We start from the raw sequence: 16,384 nt of genomic DNA, 5'->3' as shown, positions 1-16,384 counted from the left end.
ATAAAATAAGCATATATATATAGCCATGCAGGAGATGAAGCAAGTGATACTCAGAGGGGGAAGTGAATGGCCACAGGTAGCAGCTACCAAGTGGAAGAGCTGGATTCTAACACAGGTCTATTTCTCTGCAAAGACCAGGCTCTTTCTCCCATACCTAGCCACTTCATCAGACTACTGAAGAAAATGGACTGAGTCCCCTCAAAAAGTCTGCAGCAAAGTAGTACAGAGTCAACAGAAGCAGGGGAGCCATAAGTTAATTTCGACAAACCCACCAGCTCCCAAGAGAAAGGTGAGGCAGGGCAGAACAAGATGTTAGGTGTAGCCAGAGTGGCTCCTGGGCAATCTATCTTCGGTTTTATTTGAGAAGAATCTCGTGGAAAACTTGGGGTTCTAAGGTATGCAGAGAGAAAAAGAAAAAAGATTTCATATCCCAAGTGTAGGATGGGGGAAAGGATGATGACCTGGGGCAAGCTCCATGTCCCTTCATATCTGAGGAGGACAACAGCCATAAAGACCACTCCTCACTTGTACCTGGATATGTTTGAACATGTAAGGTATGGAAGTTACAGTGCACATAAATATTTGCTTATGTTAACTAAAAAGATGTCATCTTCTCTAGTCTCCTGGCATCTGCAGGTGAGGTACTCACCAATTTTAATTAGATAGGAGACTTAGCAATATCCTACCTTTCTTTTTTAGACTCCTTTTAACCTCTCAGAGCCTCAGTTTCCTCATTTGTACCATGGGCTTAACATAACCAAGCGGACTTCTAAACTTGCACTGCTAAACAGAATTTCCTGCAATGATGGAAATGTTATTTATCCACACTGTCTGAATTATAGCCACTAGCCACATTGCTATTAAGCACTTGAAATGTGAACAGTACAATTGAGGATGGAATTTTTAATTGTGTTTAATTTTAATAACCACTTGTAGCTAGTGGCTACCGTATTGAATTTGAATAATGCAGCTCTGGACCAAAGAATTCAAAGTTTTCTTCCTCTTCTTAAACCCTCTCTCTCATGAAGAAATCTTTAAGGTAGTTTTTTTTTTCTCCTCCAGATTAATTATGCTTGAAAAGGTAACAGGAATGAAGGCACCTAAAGAGCCACGGACACAATCACAGAGTTAATTTGGCTCCAAAAGTTTCTTTTGATAAAAACAGAAAGTAGAGTCTGAGCCACACGTGTACTTTTCTGCACTTAGCATATATGCCGAGGCAGGTTACAGAGCAAGGCAACGTGCATGGCCTGGATATAGCCACTTTGTCCTGGATGTGTGACCCCAACAATCTGTGTATTGAGCCAATACAAAGGCTGTGTCTCTTCCTGGTGCCCTCCTTTCACCTTTGCAAACATTGACAAACAGATCCTTTAATCTCTCCATAAAAGATAGAAGATAGATAACTAGGTAGATAGAGAGTAGACAGATAGATAGATAGATAGATAGATACAGGTATAGATGTAGACAGGGATATGGACATAGGTATAGGTAGAGATGTAGATAAAGATAAAGATGTAGATACAGATGTAGATGTGGAGATAGGGAAAGAGATAAATATAGAGATATCTCCCAGGACATATTTGCCTGGGGGCTCTGAGACAGAGATTCCTTCACTTCACTGCAGAACTCACCCTTGCTTAGAAAAACAGAACTGCATATGCCAAGGTAGGAGTTTCAAGAGTTGGGGGGAAGAAAATCCTGGAAAAAATACTAATTGAAGTCCATATTTTTACAACAAAAGCTCCCCTTTATTGCGCTCTTGCTGCTGCCAAAGACTGTACCATTCCCACCACACACATTATCTCACGCACTTTCCAAAGTAGTCCTACGAGGACACTCGTAGCATGTTTTATTGATGAAATGACTCTGGCCTGTGGTATAGATAGTTTGCCCAAGGGAGAGGAAGTGGTCGAACAATGACTCAAGACAGTTTGTCCACAAACTTGTGCTCTTCAACACTCTTCTATTTACATTCCAGGGCCTTGGAGCTTGCCATATTCTCAAAGAAGCCCTTTCTATTGGATAATTCCAATTAGAAACATATTTCTTCTGTTGTGCTGAAATTTGCCTTCTTGTAGCCAACCCTCCTCTCCACCCCTAACATACACACATATTGGTGCTTGTTTTGTCCTTTGAGGCCACAAGGGACAAGCCAGCTCCTGCTTCCCAAGGATTTATAGGAATCACAGGAATCCTGTTCCTCTCAATCTTGGCTTTCTCAGCTACAGAATAAACATGTACAGGTCCACACTCCTTCCTCCTACAAGATAGTTTCCAGACCTTCCATTAACTGGTCACTTCCTATAAAGATAAGAATCTGCTTGTGCTTTCTAAAGAATCTCTACAGAATAAGTTGCTCATTCTCCGATTTTAAAAGCCCCACTGTCCGAACATGATCCTTCATGTCTAACCTAAATATCACAAACTGTAATCTAAAGTAATTTTCCCTAGGTCTATCCTCAGAGGAGACATTAACCAGCCAGTTGTCTGCATAAGAATATTTTACATTCTTTTTTTTTTTAATTTTACATTCTTAAAGATTACTATTTGCTTTGTATGTTTGCTTCTCTGGTGTAAATATTTCCAGTTCTAGTAAATTTCTCTTCGCAAGGTTTACCCCCTCACCCATCAGTGATTCTGCAGCTCCTCTTTGATCTAGATCCAAGTTGCTGTTGGGTTTAGTACTGGATTCAATGAAGAGGTCAAGCTTAAGCAAAAGGAGGCTATCGGCCTGGACTCATGCTAGGTTTTGTTCTTCAGAGCATAACGAAATAGCAGCTACTTTTTAATATGTGCCTGTTATGGGCTTGACACTATGTTGGGTGTTTTCTGTGCAGATCTTTAATTCATAATTCCCTCTGGAAGGATTTTGACCCCATTGTGAAAGTGAGATCATGGTTTAGAGAGGATAAATATCAATAGCTTGCCCAAGTCACAGAGTTAGTGAGTGGCATTTGTACTCAGGTGTGTCTAATTCCAAAGTCTAGACATTTTCCACCACTCTGAAGGTATAATGGGTCTTTCCCAAAGTGAAAAAACATCCACCTGCCCTCAGACCACCATGAGCCAATATGGAAAATCCACAACCCTCAAGAATCACATTTCTTTCCTCCAAACAATGCAGCATTTGGCTGTGCCAGCGCACATACGGAGTGAAAAATCCTCACTCAACCCATACTCTGGTCATTATTTCCCTAGATTTGTTGCATTAAAGTCTCAACCAACAATTCTAACAGCCTTTTAGATGGAAATTTAAGTCATTTAACAACACACACAAAAGTGTTGGGTAAAAGTCCAAAAGCATTGCAAACTTGGCCCATGGCCCTTTCTCATAAAAAAAAAAAAAAAAGAGCTAAGAATTGATGAGAAGAGGGTGAGAAAGAAGGACTTTGTGGAAGGCAAAGAGAGTTCAAACAATTGCAGTAGAATACGCAATCAATAAATATTTGTCCGGTAAACAACTAAGATAGGCTATGGCAGTTTGAAAGAAGAGAACTTGCCAAGTTCTCCTCTTCATAATAATTTTCATTCAGTGGGCTTGCCTACATCACAGATCCACAAACTCTTATTAGGAAACTAATTTGAATGATAAAGCATACAGATGGCCACCTTCTCACTGTGTCCTCATATGGCCTTTCTGCTGTGCACAAACAGACACAGAGTCAGAGAGAGATCTGAGGTCTCTTCCTCTTCTTATAAGGACACCAATACTATCATCAGATTAGGGCCCCACCCTCATGACCTTCATTTAACCTTGATTACCTCCCTAAGAGTCCTATCTCCAAATATAGTCACACTGAGGATTAGGACTTCAAGTATGAATTTGGGGGGGGAGGGGAAGATATGATTCAGTGTACGACACTCAGTAAGAATAGAATAAGTATTTGTTGGGACTTCCCTGGTGGCGCAGTGGTTAAGAATCCTCCTGCCAATGCAGGGGACACAGGTTCGAGCCCTGGTCCGGGAAGATCCCACATGCTGCAGAGCAACTAAGCCCGAGCGCCACAACTACTGAGCCTGCGCTCCAGAGCCCGCAAGCCACAACTACTGAGCCTGCGTGCCTAGAGCCCATGCTCTGCAACAGAAGCCACTGCAGTGAGAAGCCCGTGCACCACAAGGAAGAGTAGCCCCTGCTTGCCACAACTAGAGAAAAGCCTGCACGCAGCAATGAAGACCCAACGCAGCCAAAAATAAGTAATTAATTTAAAAAAAAAAAGAATAAGTACTTGTTGATTGCAGAAGACATCGAGGGCTCATGGACATCTTTCTGAGTCATCTCTTGCCCTGGGTCATAGTTTGGATAACTGGTTCAGGAACATTCTGTCAGGCTCTTCTAAAAACTTGACATTTTAAGGTTTTAGAAATAAATCGAAAAGAAGAGGAATTGAGGTTCAAAGAGGTAGAATACTATTCCAACAGCCACATAACTAGTTAGATGTTCAGTTACAGTAAAAACTCAGTTTGCTTTCTAAAGTCTTTCATTTTCACCTCTGCCTCTCACAGCAGAGGAAAACCAGCAGATGGAGTTAATCTTAGATTGGAGGGTCACTAATAAGAGGGAGGAGTTACTGGACATCTATGGGACTATGGCCTTCATATCACTCAGCGTGCTCATCCAGTAAATAGCGAAGGGCTTCATGACTATATGAATGATTTCTACTTATTGTTTTCCCTTCCGTCATTACTTTAACCTTGACATTATGATCTTCACTGTACAGAAGTGAAATAAGACAAATAAAAGTTATATAACTTGCCCAAAGGCCCAGAACTAGAGCTGAGATCCAAACCCGCATCTGATCTGTCTCGTCCTTTCTGCTGTCTCCCTATATTTCCAAATATTGAATAGTGAGTGAAGTCATTCCTTCAAGATTGCAAAATTCTTTTAGAGACCATTTTATATCCACACCGCAGTGCACACTGAAGGAATAAAAGGAGATCTTCAAACACAGGAAATATAAATGCACTTGGAATTGTAGATATCCAATGATCAGTAGATACTAACAAGCTTATTGTTTTCCTTTGTTTACTTGTAGAAGAGAATTCCTTCAAGAAGATCAGGAACAACGGATCTGGATTCTACTGTCAGCTTCCAAATCCCCAATTCTGCCTAAGAGTGAGATACCCTAGGACCGTAGAACCTCGGGAACCTTCAGCCAAACCCACCTCCACCATGGGGGTCGTGACTCGGCTGTTGGCAGGCATCTTCCTAGCTCTGCTTGCCCTTCCTGCCGAAGGTGGCGTCCTCAAGAAAGTCATCCGGCACAAGCGACAGAGTGGGGTGAATGTCACCCTGCCAGAGGAGAACCAGCCGGTGGTGTTTAATCACGTCTACAACATCAAGCTGCCTGTGGGGTCCCAGTGCTCGGTGGATCTGGAATCAGCCAGTGGGGAGAAAGACTTGGTCCCACTGTCAGAGCCCAGGGAGAGCTTCCAGGAGCACACGGTAGATGGGGAAAACCAGATCGTCTTCACACACCGCATCAACATCCCCCGCCGGGCCTGTGGTTGTGCCGCTGCTCCTGACATCAAGGAGCTTCTGAGCAGACTGGAGGAGCTAGAGAACCTGGTGTCTTCCCTGCGGGAGCAGTGCACCTTGGGAGCAGGCTGCTGCTTCCAGCCTGCCGAAGGTAGGAGCTGGTGACCGGCCCAGCCCCTCACTGTACATGTGAGCAGGCCGGGATCCATCGGTTGTTTTCCAGAGTGGGCTCCCTGTGGAACTAGCCTCACAAGGTGTTCATTCAAAAGAGATTTTATGGACAAATGATTGTGCAGAACGTAATCATCTCCACTCTGCTCTTGGAGAGTCTTGGTGACAAATGTTTCTCAGAGGAATTTTCAGGCCTCTGAGAATTCCTGCTTTGAAAAACCCTATTTTAGTTTAAGTACGAGTTTCTAAAACTTACTTGACAATGAAATCTACTCATTCTCTACGCTTAAAACCTATGAATTTATTTTGAAATCCCTAACCCAAAGATCATTCTCTGAAAAGTGGTGAGGTAGCCCCATCACTTCGTTGTACAAATAGGGAAACTAAGGCCTAAGAGGAAGTTGGGATTCCTCAAGGTCCTGCCATAAGTGGCCAAGTTAGGACTTAAACTACAGTATTCCACACCCCAGTGTTCTTGCAAAGTTACAATGCTGCCTACGGTGATGCAAAATCTGTGGGAAATAGAAAAAATGTTCCAGTTTAACGGCAGCAACGATGATGATCGCAATATGAATTGAGCCCCTTTATGTACCAGGAATTGTAATTCACCATCTCATTTAATCCTTCCAACAACCCTTTGAGATAAGGTTTAATACCCCCTCTCTACAGATCTAAGAAATGAGACTCAAAAAAGTTAAACAGCTGGCGCAAGATGACTCAAAGAGTGATAAGAGATAGGAGCTTTGAAGGTGCCTGTGGGTCTCCACAGCTCACGCTATCCCAGTGATACCCTGTCTCCAGGTGCATCTTTTTTTAAGGAATTGTGTCACTTTGGAAGTTTGTCTTCATCTTCATCCCCTAAAGTTGATAGAGCTACAGGGGCTTCAACAGCTTCAAATCAGAGATGAAAATCTCTATTTCTGCTGCTCATAAAAAATACTAGAAAGTATTTTGGCAGATTATTTCAAGAGTAGTCCTAATTGTTGTAAGTGGAGAGTACTATAGGACATCCTTTAGGTTTCCAAGGCAACAGCAACAAAAAAGTTTTCTTTATGCACAAATGACTTTATCTTCCACTTCTGTCAACTCCCTGGCAAAACGCAGGGGGGGACTTCCACAATAGGACATGCTAAAGAATGGGTTAAAAAAAATGGTTAGGGCTTCCCTGGTGGCGCAGTGGTTGAGAGTCCGCCTGCTGATGCAGGGGACATGGGTTCGTGCCCCGGTCTGGGAAGATCCCATATGCCGTGGAGCGGCTAGGCCCGTGAGCCGTGGCCGCTGAACCTGCCCGTCTGGAGCCTGTGCTCCGCAACGGGAGAGGCCACAACAGTGAGAGGCCCGCATACCGCAAAAAAAAAAAAAAAAAAAAAAAAAAAAGGTTAATGCAGTGCTGTCCATTAGAACTGTAATCTGAGCCATGTATGTAATTAACTTTTCCAATAGTCACATTAATGAAAGAAAAAAGGAACAGGTAAAAATGATTTTAATCATCTATCCAATATAAGTAAATAATCTTTCAGCTTGGAATCAATACAAAAATTGTTAATGGACATTTTACATTCTTTTCTTTTATGCTAAGTCTTTGAAATCCAGTGTGTATGTAGTTCCCAGTTAGAGCACATCTCAATCCAGACTAGCCACAATTCAGTTGTTCAGAAGCCACGTGTGTCTGGTGGCTACCATACTAGACAACATAGGTTTAGATTCTCACTCTCCAAGCCAACTTTTTTCTTAAAATGGACTTCCCTCCTGTTGTCAGGAAGGAGATAAAGTGTATTAATTCAACTGTATTTAGATGCAGAGAAAATGGAGTGAGTTTTGTTTGTTTCTTCTCCTCGGCTCCATGGAGACCACACCAGCCAGTGCTGCAAGTTAAGCCAAGACATTACAGAGACTTCAAACAGCCAGAGTCACAGCAGCCCTGGCCACGTATTCCTCGTATTCACCCACCACCGCAGCTTTCAGGATAGAGAGGAAAGGAGATGGAGGCACATGAGCTTTGTGAGCGCTGAGCCCAATGCAAAGCTGTCCTCACAGAATTAGAAAGCCACTCCTGGGCTTCCCTGGTGGCGCAGTGGTTGAGAGTCCGCCTGCCGATGCAGGGGACACGGGTTCGCGCCCCGGTCCGGGAAGATCCCACATGCCGCAGAGTGGCTGGGTCCGTGAGCCATGGCTGCTGAGCCTGCGCGTCCGGAGCCTGTGCTCCGCAGCGGGAGAGGACACAACAGTGAGAGGCCCGCGTACCGCAAAAAAAAAAAAAAAAAGCCACTCCTTAGCTGCCTCATTTCAGTTACAAAAAAGTTAGAAGGTTTTGGTCACATAAACACACATAACAACTTGAGTCGACCCAAAGCGCTCTGCAAAAGGAAACCACAGTAAGCACAACAGCGAGTCCTTAATGTCCTCGTTTAACCTGATTTACCCAGGGAAGTGGGCCATTGGTCCCACCTGACCGACGAAGAAACAGCTCCAGAGCGTCTAAAATTTTTTGCAAATGCAGCACAGCTATTGAGTCGAGGCATCAGAACTGAGTTCAGTTCAACAATTATTTCTTGGTGAAACACTTATTCTCCTGTATGTCTGACCTTGGCTAGGTACGGGAAAAGTAACAACACAGGCCAGCATAATGCATTGCACAGGCAGTGATTCGTAACCTTTGGGTCACGGGATTACTTGGAAATTTGATGAAAACTATGGGAGTTCTCCCCAGGGATGGAAATGTACACACATACACACACACACACACACACACACACACACACACAGAATCTGCATATGAACCTACAATTTCAGAGAGTACAGGTTAAGAATTCCCACCTAGTACCATTAGATGAGGCCCCAACTGATTTCACACAATAAGCAAGTGGTTTTCAAGCCAGATGGGGCCTGAGGGTGCAACCCTGCTCTGGCTGAATTTGAATTTGGGTTTTGTGGCTACAAACCAAGAAACTGGGCTGCTGGTGCTCAGTGGAGAGCCTCTGTTCTCTTCCCTCCCTGCAGGCCACCTGGACACCAAACCCTTCTGCAGCGGCCGGGGCAACTTCAGCACTGAAGGCTGTGGCTGTGTGTGTGAACCGGGCTGGAAAGGCCCCAACTGCTCTGAGCCTGAATGTCCAGGCAACTGTCACCTGCGAGGCCAGTGCCTGGACGGGCAGTGCGTGTGTGACAAGGGCTTCACGGGGGAGGACTGCGGCCAGCTGGCCTGTCCCAGCGACTGCAATGACCAGGGCAAGTGCATGAACGGGACCTGCGTCTGCTTCGAAGGCTATTCGGGGGTGGACTGCAGCCAGGAGCCCTGCCCGGTGCCCTGCAGCGAGGAGCACGGCCGCTGCGTGGACGGCCGCTGTGTGTGTCAGGACGGCTTCGCCGGCGAGGACTGCAACGAGCCCCTGTGTCTGCACAACTGCCGCGGCCGCGGGAGCTGCGTGGAGAACGAGTGCGTGTGCGATGAGGGCTTCACGGGCGAGGACTGCGGCGAGCTCGTCTGCCCCAACGACTGCTTCGACCGCGGCCGCTGCGTCAACGGCACCTGCTACTGCGACGAGGGCTTCGCGGGTGAGGACTGCGGCCAGCTCGCCTGCCCCCACGCCTGCCATGGCCGCGGCCGCTGCGACGAGGGCCAGTGCGTGTGCGACGAGGGCTTCGCGGGTGCGGACTGCAGCGAGAAGCGCTGTCCCTCTGACTGTCACGACCGCGGCCGCTGCCTGGACGGGCACTGCGAGTGCGACGACGGCTTCACGGGCGTGGACTGCGGTGAGCTCCGGTGTCCCCGCGACTGCAGCGGCCATGGCCGCTGCGTCAACGGGCAGTGCGTGTGCAACGAGGGTCGCACCGGGGAGGACTGCGGGCAGCTGCGGTGCCCCAACGACTGTCACGGCCGCGGGCGCTGTGTGCAGGGGCGGTGCGAGTGCGAACTCGGCTTCCAGGGCTATGACTGTAGCGAGATGAGCTGCCCCCATGACTGTTACCAGCACGGCCGCTGCCTGAATGGCATGTGTGTCTGTGATGACGCCTACATGGGTGAGGACTGCCGGGAGCTGCGCTGCCCCCAGGACTGCAGCCAGCGGGGCCGCTGCGTGGACGGGCGGTGTGTGTGCGAGGACGGCTTCGCCGGCCCCGACTGCGCAGACCTCTCCTGTCCCGGCGACTGCCACGGCCGGGGCCGCTGCGTGGACGGCCAGTGCGTGTGCCACGAGGGCTTCACGGGCAAGGACTGCGGGCAGCGCAGGTGTCCCGACGACTGTCACGGCCAGGGCCGCTGCGTGGACGGCCAGTGCGTGTGCCACGAGGGCTTCACTGGGTTGGACTGCGGGCAGCGCTCCTGCCCCAACGACTGCAGCAACTGGGGGCAGTGCATCTCCGGCCGCTGCATCTGCAATGAGGGCTACACCGGAGAAGACTGCTCCCAAGGTGAGTACCAGCGCTCCAGCGAACTAGCGTGATGACAGCCATCATCGAGTTGGCGTGTGCTGGAGAACTCCATGTTATACCAAACACACACATACACACACACACACACACACACACACACACACACACACACACACACCCCGACTCTTTGACTTACCTGTTACAGAGCTATCTATTTGAGGGCTCAGAGGCTCAGAGAGGTTATGGAATTGTCCCAAAGACACACAGCTTATACATCACAGAGCTGGTACCTGAATCTGGGTAACTCATCTACGCTGAGTTTAACACCCAGTGCCCACGAAGAGGGTAGATGAAACGCTCACCTCCCTTTTGCTAAACATCAACCTTCTTTCCTACTCTGTATTGACATGGAACCAATAATGAACTAAATCCCTCATTTGAATGGAAGTAAAAACTCAGCTAAATTGAATGGACAGTGAGATTACATAAAACAAACTGTTTTAAATGCACATTCAGCTAAAGATGAAGTGCTGATCACCTATGAAGCAGGCCCGTCTCTTAATCACCTTTTTTTGCTGTCTTTTATCCCAAGGACTGTGAGTGCCTTAAAGGAGCATTATCCCAGCAGTTAGCACAGGGCATGTATTCAGTAAGTAAACACTGGTTGAGTGAAAACACAGCAAAGACCGATAATGCTCATGTTTAACGAGGGTCTTCTTTGTACTTCCCTCATCCACCCTTATATACCTGTCGTAATGGAGACTTTCTGCCTTGATTAAAGCCATTGGCACATAAAAACAAACACACGGCTCTGTGTTTGACATGGCCAAGCCAGGGAAGCCTGGTTGGAAGGAAGACCAGGCTGGCCGGGAGGAGAGGTACGTTCCAAATTTGATGAGTAAGCAAAGTTGAGCAAGTCCCTCTGCCTCACTCACCTCTCAGAAAAGGAAAGAGTTGGACCAGATGAGCCTAAAATACCCTCCCAGTGCTAAGAATGTATGACGTGAAGTTCAGAGCAGAAAGCCAAGCCCAGGCTGCACTTTCTCATGCAGATGGCCTGAATGTGAACTAAGGTCCAGGGAGTGGAGAAGTCAGAGGGGCCAGTTCACAAAGAGCCCTGAAGGCCACGCTGCAGACCTGGAACTTTAGCCTGAAGGCAAGGGATGGCCACCAAAGGTTTTGAAGATGGGTCACAGCAGGAGGGTCCTTGATGAGTCTGCATTTTAGAAAGTGGAAGCTGGATTTCAGGGCTCCGTGACTGGGGGAAGAGACAGGTCCAGGGAAACAAACCAAGAGGGAATTCATTGAGTGCGTTATGACACCATCTGACCCAAACTGTCCTTCCTTATTCTTGCCAGTGTCCCCTCCCAAAGACCTCATCGTGACAGAAGTGACAGAAGAGACCATAAACCTGGCCTGGGAAAATGAGATGCGGGTCACAGAGTACCTCATCGTGTACACGCCCACCCACGAAGACGGCCTAGAAATGCAGTTCCGCGTCCCTGGAAACCAGACGTCCACCACCATCCAGGAGTTGGAGCCTGGCGTGGAGTACCTTATCCGCGTGTTCGCCGTCCTGGAGAACAAGAAGAGCATTCCTGTCAGCGCCAGGGTGGCCACCTGTGAGTGAGCAGAACACCTCTCGGCAGCCTCCACTGCCCTCCTCCTGTCCAGTACATGGCCCCCCCATAAGTTACTGCCTCACCTTTGCCCCTGCAGCTCTCTGGCTGTCTTTATGCAGTTACACTAGTTAAAACTCTGGAATCCAGTTAAGCCCAATGAATTTTTTAAAAATTTTATTGACATATAGTTGATTTATAATGTTAATTTCTGCTGTACAGCAAAGTGATTCAGTTATACATATATATGTATTCTTCTTCCTATAACCCATTGATTATTTGTTAAAGAAAGTCCTCACATACTAACTCATTTAACTCACAATAACCCTATGAGACAGGAGCTACTGTTAACCTATTTTACAGATGAGGAAACTGAGACTCTGAATGGTTAAGCATCTCATCCCATATCACACAGTTAATAAGTGGTAGAGATAGGATTTGAACCCCAGCAGTCTTAAGTACTCTATTCTACTACTACCTTTCTATGGAGCTCACTGTCTATATATTTAAAAAATACAAAAGTGGAAACATCAAGGTTCATGTTATTCTTCCTTTAAGAGTCCAACATGAGAATAATTACCTCCACTCCTAAAAAGCAAGCTGTGGCTAGAAATTGGTTCTTTTTTGCTTAGTAATAGTAACATTGGCTGCTTTTATTAAACTTGTGCTTCAGGCCAGGGACCATGGCCAGCAGTCACTGTGGGACTCAGCAGTCTCAAAACATTCCCAAGGGGTAGGCATACTTAGCTCCTTCTCTTGGATGAAGAAACTGAGGCTCAGGGCATTTTGTTAACTCAACCAAGCACACAAAAGTCGTGATGATGGAGCTGAGATTCGAGCCCATCTGTATGATTTCAAAGTCTATTGTCATATTAGGTTTAAGCATACGAAATTGCCAGTATTCAATCATATGGTTGGTCCGTATATTGATATTAATTTCCATGACGCCTCATAGTAGACGGCATCCCAGGAGAACCCTTAAATAGACTCCAGCTCTGACAGACAGCCCTGTGGGGTTTAGTGGAATCAGGTCTGTCTGCTCCATCCCACATGTAGTCATCTCTACCTCCTCTCTGTGCTCTTCCTGACAGACCTGCCTACACCTGAAGGTCTAAAATTCAAGTCCATCAAGGAGACATCTGTGGAAGTGGAGTGGGATCCTGTGGACATCGCTTTTGAAACGTGGGAGGTCATCTTCCGGAATATGGTAAGGGGCACAGAGGAGTGGGCGCCTTCAACCACGAGAATCTGACAGATGCTCACAGGCTCTGTAGACTTTTCTATCAACTCACTTCCTTGGCTTCTGGTGGGGGACAAGGCTCTAAGTAGCCCCTGTGCATCTGCATCTATTTTTAAGTGACTTAAGAAGACAATAAGCACAGCACTTAGGGCTGAGAGCCTAAGTAAGTAGATGGCAAGTCATCTCTATGTTCCGAGTACCCATGACAGTCTTACAAATCTCCACGCAGAGGCAAAGAAGACAAGAAATGGTCTCTGTCTCAGAATGCCTCCAGGCATGTCTGAGATTCAGTATCCTTTCTCTCTGTGCCTAAAAGCACATGTGAGGCAGGAAAGTGGTCCCTGAGTTCAAAGTCAAGCTCTGCCTCTTACTAGCTATGTGGAAGATGGGGCAATGACCTGACTTCTGGGATGCTGGCTTCCTCGTCTATGAAAAGAAGGACTGATTTGGTGGCTCCAGAGTTCCTTTGGTTCTCATGCCTGTCATTTGACTTGAGTGTCAAAGGGGTGAGTAGAGAGGTCTGTGGGAGGGAGAAACCAACTTGAGAGATGTATTCATGTCTCTATATCCTCAGCACCTGCCATGCTGATCAGATGCTTAGTAAGTGCCTAGTGATAGATGAAAGAGGAAGGCATGAATACAGAATGAATGAATCACATAAATGAAGGAGCTGGTACCTCCTTAGGTCTTACAAAGGTGCCTCTCTATTTCAGAATAAAGAAGATGAGGAAGAGATCACCAAAAGCCTGCGGAGGCCGGAGACCACGTACCGGCAAACTGGCCTGGCTCCCGGGCAAGAGTATGAGATATCTCTGCACATCGTGAAAAACAATACCCGGGGCCCAAGCCTGAAGAGGGTGACAACGACCCGTGAGTATCACCTTTAACACCACTGACACAAGGATAAAGCTGACTGTACTGCAAAGCATCTCTGGTTGATAACGTGCCCTCTTACAGAGCATCTGTATCAATTAGCTTTTTTTTTTTTACAAATTTATTTATTTTATTTATATTTATTTTTGGCCGCGTTGGGTCTTTGCTGCTGCGTGCGGGCTTTCTGAAGTTGTGGCGAGCGGGGGCCACTCCTCGTTGTGGCACGGGGGCCCCTCATCGCGGTGGCCTCTCTTGTTGAGGAGCACGGGCTCTAGGCATGCAGGCTTCAGTAGTTGTGGCTCACGGGCTTGGTAGTTGTGGCGCACGGGCTTAGTTGCTCCACGGCATGTGGGATCCTCCTGGGCCAGGGCTCGAACCCGCGTCCCCTGCATTGACAGGCAGATTCCCAACCACTGTGCCACCAGGGAAGCCCTCAATTAGCTTTTGCTACATAAAAAACAAGCTCCAAACCTTGTGGCTTGAAATGATACTTTTGCACATTGGTGGTTTGGGGTTGGACAGTTTTTCTGTTCTTGACTCGACTCACTTATGCATCTGTATGGGCTGGGGGCTGGTTGGCCCAGGATGGCCTCAGCCAGGACGGTGCCCTTCTGCCTCACATGGTCCCTCAGCCTCCGGTGGGCTAGCCTGGGCCTGATCTCACGGCGGCTGAGCAGGCTCACAAAAGACACTGGGTCACTTCCATCAAAGCAAATCTCAAGGCCAGTCCAGATTGAAGGGGTGGGGGAAAAGATCCATCTCTTTATGTGAGAAGCTTCAAAGTGACATTGCAAAGGGGCACCGATACAGGAAAACAAATAAGTGAGACTCTAGCAAATAATCTACCATACTATCTGATTCAATATTAGTACCCAGTCCTATGGAAAAGGTAGGGACAATATTAATGCTATTATTTTTCAAGAGTCAAAACTGAGGCTTAAAGAAGCTGAATCAGTTTAACTAACACCACACGGTTAATACTATCAGGGCCAGAATTTTAAGCCTGGGTTTACTTTTATGACTTTAACCCCATTACCAGTAACATTGACTAGGCTCTGGGTTATGTAGAGTGTTGATTCCATGTCTTCAACAGGAACTTAGATAAAATGTGACTCCGTGCTAAAGAGATCAGAACTTCTTGGGTGTAGAGTAGGACTTGGCATTGCTAGATCATTTGGTGGGGGGAATAAAAATCCTGAATTTGGAGTTGTTCTATCAAGAAGCAAATTTTTATAAATAAATAAGCAAATAAAATTTGCACTGACATTTGGGAAAATCTCTTTATCTTCTTCAAGATAGTATACGTGCCAACTATTTAAGGTACTGACTCTTCTTGGCAGGGGGTGATTGGACAATTTAAATCTGTTTACTAATGACAAGAAAGAACATCTTGCATTTAAATATTTGCACATTTTGTTTAACTCAGATCCAATTCATAAGATTGTCTTTTTTATAAGCAAGTGTTTTCCATCATCCTGACAACATTGCACTGTGGTAGGTAGAAGGCGGGTACCAACAAGAAAAAATCATTAGATCACCAGAAAGCCATAGAAAAGATTAAGCAAATGCTTATTTGCTATAGAGACGGCCCATTGAAAATACAAAAGACATTTCTTTCACCTGCCCTTTTCTTTTTAATCTAAATTTAGGGATTCGCTGCTTTATTTTCTTCTTCTTGAAGGACAAACATCCCAACATTTGAAGTTTCATAATCACATAAATAACAACACTGAGAGGCAGATACTTACCTGTTTATTTTGCTGATACCAGATCTTTTTCCAGATTTAAAGGATCTTAAAAATTTCATAGTTAGCTCCTTCCCTCTCAGCTCTATATAGAGATTGTATGACAACCATTTCTGATATGTAAATATTTTTGAGAGCCATCATTTAAAGGAGAAAGAGCCTGGGCTTTGGATGCAAACAGTCCTGAGCTTGAATTTCAGCTTCACCAATAACCATCACCTTGGGTAGATCCACTTCTTTAAGCCTTAGACCCACCATCTGGAAACCGGGTTCATATATCTTCCTACGGCATAGTCACGAGAGTTAAGACTTAAACGACAAAGCACTGTGCTTGGCACACAGTGAGCACAAGACAATGTTAATCTCCTGTATTGAAGGGTTCTGAACCTAGGGCGAGATCGGTGTCCTTGACTGTATCTCAACTTCTTTAATGAAAGGGCTGTTAAGAAAGGTAGTAGGTATGGTTCAGGTGTTTCCTAGCACCTTGAAGATCATAGGATGGGAGGCTTCACTGCTGAATTGCAGTATTATTTTCATTGTGGATTTCACGGCTTCAACATCTGTGAGCTGAGACTAATAGAGTTCAAAAACTAGACTCTGCAGGTTTCTCACAATCAGCTATGAATTATTCCTCCTCCTCCTCATTCCCTTTATAAAACCAAGTTCCTTTCATTTGATATTGTTTCCTCAACCAGTGCTGAAATCACAAACTTAACTATTTAAAAAAATGAAGAAACATTGACTGAATGCTTTAATATCTTAACTTTCAGCCTGGTATGTTTTACTATATAATGTTTTAATGCATTAGAATTATCTAATTAGAAAAAAAAAGAGTAAAGATAAATGGCAAAGCCTGATGCGACACTCGGAATTCAAAAAGGTCAAA

At 45.9% G+C, this 16,384-nt stretch overlaps 1 protein-coding gene across 14 annotated transcripts in view; it reads left to right on the top strand.

Annotated features, from left to right (window-relative positions):
• Positions 1–16,384, top strand: part of TNC (tenascin C) — a 93,754-nt gene that overhangs the window by 21,465 nt on the left and 55,905 nt on the right. For all 14 annotated transcript variants that reach the window (XM_004323474.4, XM_033858463.2, XM_033858460.2 and 11 more), the window contains exons 2-6: positions 5,037–5,630; positions 8,651–10,060; positions 11,380–11,643; positions 12,732–12,847; positions 13,594–13,750. In XM_004323474.4, coding sequence (XP_004323522.1) covers positions 5,174–5,630; positions 8,651–10,060; positions 11,380–11,643; positions 12,732–12,847; positions 13,594–13,750 — 2,404 coding nt within the window. In that variant the 5' untranslated portion in view covers positions 5,037–5,173. The remainder of the gene's footprint in view (positions 1–5,036; positions 5,631–8,650; positions 10,061–11,379; positions 11,644–12,731; positions 12,848–13,593; positions 13,751–16,384) is intronic.

The sequence above is a fragment of the Tursiops truncatus genome, chromosome 6 (assembly GCF_011762595.2).
Source record: "Tursiops truncatus isolate mTurTru1 chromosome 6, mTurTru1.mat.Y, whole genome shotgun sequence".
NCBI lineage: Eukaryota > Metazoa > Chordata > Mammalia > Artiodactyla > Delphinidae > Tursiops > Tursiops truncatus.
The sequence above is the reverse complement of the archived record's forward strand: the minus strand, read 5'-3'. Positions and strand labels throughout refer to the sequence as shown.